Here is a 6,000-nt window from a genome sequence, read left to right as displayed (position 1 = left end):
GTCTCCGAGCTCGTCCCAGAGACTGGCGAACTAGGAAGTGGTGTCATCATGAAAGATAGAAGTTGTCTAATGTACCCGTCAGCATCACTGAAAAAGCCTCTGTTTTGAGAACTTCGCACATACTGCTTTGTAAATGGCAGTTTCTTTTGACTTTGCCAAGTACACCCAAATGCAGCTGATTTTTAAAATAGCGAAGAGCAGCAAATGGCCCTTTCCACTGTGAGTCTGAGCACAGTTACAGACACGAAAACATTTGGGCGAAGCGACCCAAGCGTTCGTGGGGCAGTCTCGAATATATGTCCGATCCAGGAGGTGTTATTTATTGCTTTGTGTTTTGTTTACATTTTTTTAATCAACAGTTTTTTTATTGATAGTTTATAGTGTAACCATAAAGAGCAGCACAAAGCTCACACAGACCAAAGCTTTATGGTAATACTGCGGTTGACGCTGATATGAGAGGAGTGAATAACTGGTGAGCAGACGGGGCCCCGGGATGTCTCCTCAGGGCACAGGTGGCACCTTCTGCAGTTCCCGCTCTTTTGTTTCGAAATGTGATCAAACCGTCGAAGCACCTGTGTTGGCGCACAGTGGGCGCAACGCACGTGCCCTGCGTGCAGTTACTGCTGCGTGCCTGATGCAAGGGAGTGTGGCAGTTTCTTTTGACTTTGCCAAGTACACCCCAATGCAGCTGATTTTAAAAATAGCGAAGAGCAGCAAATGGCCCTTTCCACTGTGAGTCTGAGCACAGTTACAGACACGAAAACATTTGGGCGAAGCGACCCAAGCGTTCGTGGGGCAGTCTCGAATATATGTCTGATCCAGGAGGTGTTATTTATTGCTTTGTGTTTTGTTTAAATTTTTTTAATCAACAGTTTTTTTATTGACATTTTAGAAGTTGTCTAATGCCTAAATGAGCTTCGCAGATATTGGTAGGCTTCGTTTCTAGATAGCCTGATGATAAAGTGAGTTCTCAGACACAGTTAATACTTTGGATGTTTTTTGCCTGTGGCAAGGAAACTCTGCACTCATGCAAGCTGATGTTTTAAAATGTTTATTAGCAAAAGAAAAATGTATCAGTGAATCACAGAATTGGTGAACAAAGAGGTCTCCTAGCAGTAGCAACCGCAAAACAGTCAGCGCAACTGAACAAACGTGCAGTATTTTACACAGAGGCTTTTTTCCATTGGGAAGCACGAGGTCTCAGTAATGCGCTCAGCCGCTATTTTATACAGTAATCTAGGAACAGAGGTCCGCAGAGTGGTGGGCCTGTGGTCTTCTTAAATTAGTATGTGTGTACTTGACTTGTACATCAGGTATGACCAGGTGGGCTGCATTTTATCATGCTTCACCCAACAATATGTTGTGCAATGTGTTAATTGTGTATCGGCAGCGGTGGCAAAGCACTTTGCATGGGAGGGTGCTGAAGATGAACTGGAGGTGCAGGACGGCCGTCGGCATTGCTGGCAGGGGCAATGTGTGGTGCAAGCTGCAGTGGCCTCTTGGCGACGGCCGTGGCACTTATTTTGTGTACAAATTAAGCACTGGTAGTGGGTATACTTTTGTGAAATTACACTCAACTGCTCTGCCCTCGCCTTAGTTCCAAACTATTGGCAAGTTTGGGGTAGAGGCCCGAGATGGAGGAAGAACCATGGCTTTAGTTTCTGCACTCCTAGTGAGACTTGTGAACACGTGTGTGATGATGCTGGGAGAGTGTTAATGTATTTATTCTTCTAGCCTGGATGAAGGAGGAAGAGAGTGATGGTAGAAAAAAGGAGGGGGCGGCATTTTTCAATTCTCGCCTAGGGCGGCAAAACACCTTGAAACGGCCCTGGCTCTGGGCGTGGTTTGGTACGTTGCTGGCCACCACAGTACCAACACGTGGGGTTATTGCTTAGGGCCTAGCACAACACTACAGGGCCTTTGGGAGGACAGGGGGGGAGCGTTGACTTCACATAGCTAACCATAGATTTGTTCTTGGGGTGCAGGTAGGACTGTAGTGGTATAATTACCGGTTTGCCAGGGATGGCACGTGTTAAACCAAAACGTACCCCCCAGATTTCCAAAATTCACTCTAAGGAACGTGCGATAACATTTTTGGAATTTTTAAAGGAACACAACATAATTTAAATGGTGTGCTGCTGCGAACGTGCTCTTTCGTTATTATTGTATTCTTTAGTGTTTGGACAATCCGTTTTGAAAAATCCAGCAGGTGGCGCTGTGTCTTCGCCTACAATCGTTTAAATAGCGAGAACTGTATCAATTATAAGCCGACATAGGTGTGACACAAGCTCGGCCCTCCAATTGGCCCTATTCTCGCCCAAGTGATGCGTAAAGCAGGTGGAAGCAGAACAGAGAGAAAGTAGCAACCCCATGGCGTCCGCAGGCGCACTGTACGCCCTCGGGATGTCCCTGGACGTGAGCGGGGTGCTTCAGGCCGCTGCCTTGCTGTGCGTCGCCGGGTTGTTGCTGAAAGTCGTCACGCTCTATCTCCAAAATAGGAAGCTGGCTGCAGGTTTTGCAAGTTTCCCCGGACCACCCAAACACTGGTTCTTTGGTCACGCCAAGGAGGTAAGAAGGGTGGGATTTCCCAGCGCTTTGACTCGTTCGGTCAGCCGGTCGAGGTGTAGTTAACAGCGGCTTGTCTACTGAAGTCGCAGAGGAGGGCGCAAGAAGCACTACATTTCTATTGGGGTCAGGGACAGCCTTGGAATATCCGAGCCAGGGGCTTGGCTTGCTTCCAAAGCACTAGCTGAGCTATCAAAAGAGGTAATCAGGCAGAGATATCACGAAAAAAATATATAACGGCTTTCAAATTGAAAATATGCTTTTCAACATTTAAAAAAAAAAAAAATTCAACATGTGTCGCTGTCTCAATTATGTGCATCCAGAAACATCGCTGAATTGAGTGACATTTATTCAAATTAAATGTAACAGGAATACCCTATGCCCTAACGACATTTCCACATGTTGCCCAAAATGTGTCACTTTCTCATGTCTTCTATTTAGATACCTAATAATGTTATTACATGTGAAGCAAGTTTATTTTATATTAACTATACATAAGTGAGGTTTTTGTAGAGCACAGGTCGTGTCGTGAGTTACTTCAATGTGCCCTCAAACCGGATTGTTAAGGACACAGATGAATAATGTAATTAAATGATGGGGTGGGGATCACACAATTTGGCCAAGTGTGGAAGCCATGATTTGAGCGCAGGATTGCATAGTGTAGAGTTCAGTGACTTTAGGGTTAAATCTTTTTCTTCTCCTCAATGTCCCACACCATGGCTCTGTTTTCAGTAGTCCAAATAATGTTATTCAGTTAGTGTTGGTCTATATAGTTCAGTAAATTCGCTTATCATGCCGTAGATGAAACCATTGTATACACTCATACAAACATAAGTTTCAAAGGTGTGTTTTTCTGTCTGGAATATTTTCCCAGAATAAAGATCAAACACAGCGACTGAATATGTCTGTCTGAAAACATGCCACAGGAGCAAACTCTCTGGTGCCACAGGAGCAAATTCTCTGGTGTCTCCGAGATGTCTTTGTTTTTAGCCAGTTAATTAATTGCAGCCTTTGATGATGTGTTGAGTCTCTCCTAAAACCGGTTTGTTTTTCAAGTCAGCATAACCCGAAGTAATATTAACATAAAATACACTGTTAGCTCACTTGGCTTGGCAAACAGATTGATTTTAGGAGAGGCCTACACTTTAATGAGTGCAACTAAATAATTAAGAAAACAAAGAGATGGGGACGCCCCCGAATTTGCTCCTCCGGTATAGGGCTTAAAGGAGATTTAGTTGTCATGCAGAATGCTTCAGAGACGGGCTGAGGGGATATTCCAGCCCCTCAGTTCCCCAGTCAATTGTCACAGACGTTGGTCATTTTTACGGCGTTCTCCTCAATGTTATTTGCAAAAAGTACACTCGCTCTCCCATTTTCACCTTGAGTAAAGTGTATTATAAGTCATGCAGCCATGTAACAAACCATGCTTCTAAAATCTGCACTCATGTATGCACAGGAAAACCATAGCCATATGATATGTCCTTTTGGGACTACGCAGAAGTGAGAGTGGAGCAAACCATGAAGTGTATGAGTTACAGGTGAAAACAGTAAGGGGGCTATACGTTTTGCCAGGAGTGAGATGCATGTGATCCAAGGGCATGCACTGGATACCAATATATGATGTATATGGCATGCCAACACAACGCATGCCATTACAACGCGGTTGTAACAACGCAAGTGCTGTTAAAATACGTTACAATTACAACGCACACTTTTACCACGCATGCCATTACAACGAAAACAAAATGCGTGGTAAAGGCATAGACTTGGTAAAAGTGGTTAGGGTAAGTAATGGTATGCATATGTGTGTGTGTGTGTGTGTGTGTGTGTGTATGTATATATTTATATATGAGTATATATATATATATATATATATATATATATATATATATATGTGTGAGTGTGTGTGTATATATATATATATATATATATATATATATATATATATATTCACTGAAAAAACCATAGGTTATAGACCATATATAGTTAGGAATTAGCATTTAAAAAACCTTATTTTACTCACACAAAACCATTGAAATTCCATATATAGTTAGTTGTACTAACTATATATCGCGCACCCGCAATCCACTGCTGATGATGTCACATATTACATCATTCATGACATGGTCAGTGACATCACTGATGACATCACTGATGACATCTCAAATGACATCACTGATGACATCACTGATGACATCTCATTTGACATTACTCATGACATCATTCATGTGATGATACGATGAACCTCTTCAGACTCTAATATAACCGTAGATACACTCAGTGTAAACAGACACTCACAGACTGTCACTCATCCATGGAGTTACTCACACACCTAATCAGTCTTGCAAAGAATCAATCACACCTCCATTTGCTCAACTATATCGTTAAACACACCTTACTTATTGAAACATATAATAACACATATTTACTCTGTTATACAATCCCTGATACAAGTTCACAATAATCCATACAGCCACTCACACATTCACTGGCTCTTATGCACAGTTATTTATATATGTCAACTACCACATGTACTGTGTTTTACATATGTACTTATTTTGACATGTAGCACTGAGATATCTATTCACTCACCAATACAGTCATGCACACAGTCAACCGCCCATACAGCTGTTTCCACATGCACTTTTGAACCCATACATCTATGCACAGAGTCATACACCTCCCAGCCACCCACACACACTCTCAGTCTCCAATACAAATGCTTGGGCAACCAATCAATAACCCATATAGTTACTCATATAGCTAATGATCAACACATGCAGCAGTTTACAGAACAACAGACATAATGATGCACAAATTAAGACAGTTTAGTCACTAACCCATGCGCTCAGTGAGACACATTTAACCACTCACTCATACAGTCAGTCATGCACCTACTAAATTCATCATCCAGACACTTATACATCCACTCATTCTTCAATATATAAGACATATTTTAACTTTACAGAAACATACAGTCACTGGATGTTGTCATCAGTGATGTCATCAGTGATGTCATTTGAGATGTCATCAGTGATGTCATCAGTGATGTCACTGACCATGTCATGAATGATGTAATATGTGACATCATCAGCAGTGGATTGCGGGTGCGCGATATATAGTTAGTACAACTAACTATATATGGAATTTCAATGGTTTTGTGTGAGTAAAATAAGGTTTTTTAAATGCTAATTCCTAACTATATATGGTCTATAACCTATGGTTTTTTCAGTGAATTTTCAAGGTTTTGTAAATGCTAATTCCTAACTATATATGGTCTATAACCTATGGTTTTTTCAGTGAATTTCATAGGTTTTTTAATAGCAAATCTTTATAAAAATAATACATTTTAAATCTAATTTTATATTTTATAATTTTTTTATTTTTTTTTTAATATTATTTTTAGTGCGCTCCCGGGGCGCGGACAGGTGAACG

At 41.5% G+C, this 6,000-nt stretch overlaps 1 protein-coding gene across 1 annotated transcript in view; it reads left to right on the top strand.

Moving 5' to 3' along the window:
• The first annotated feature begins 2,390 nt into the window (after window positions 1–2,390).
• The window catches only part of LOC144799871 (cytochrome P450 4B1-like), a 444,500-nt gene continuing 440,890 nt past the window's right edge, over window positions 2,391–6,000 (top strand). The window contains exon 1 of the mRNA XM_078671469.1: window positions 2,391–2,568. Within this exon, the coding sequence (XP_078527595.1) occupies window positions 2,404–2,568 (165 nt within the window). The 5' untranslated portion in view covers window positions 2,391–2,403. The remainder of the gene's footprint in view (window positions 2,569–6,000) is intronic.

This window comes from Lissotriton helveticus, chromosome 1_2 (genome assembly GCF_964261635.1).
Source record: "Lissotriton helveticus chromosome 1_2, aLisHel1.1, whole genome shotgun sequence".
Lineage (NCBI taxonomy): Eukaryota > Metazoa > Chordata > Amphibia > Caudata > Salamandridae > Lissotriton > Lissotriton helveticus.
The sequence above is the reverse complement of the archived record's forward strand: the minus strand, read 5'-3'. Positions and strand labels throughout refer to the sequence as shown.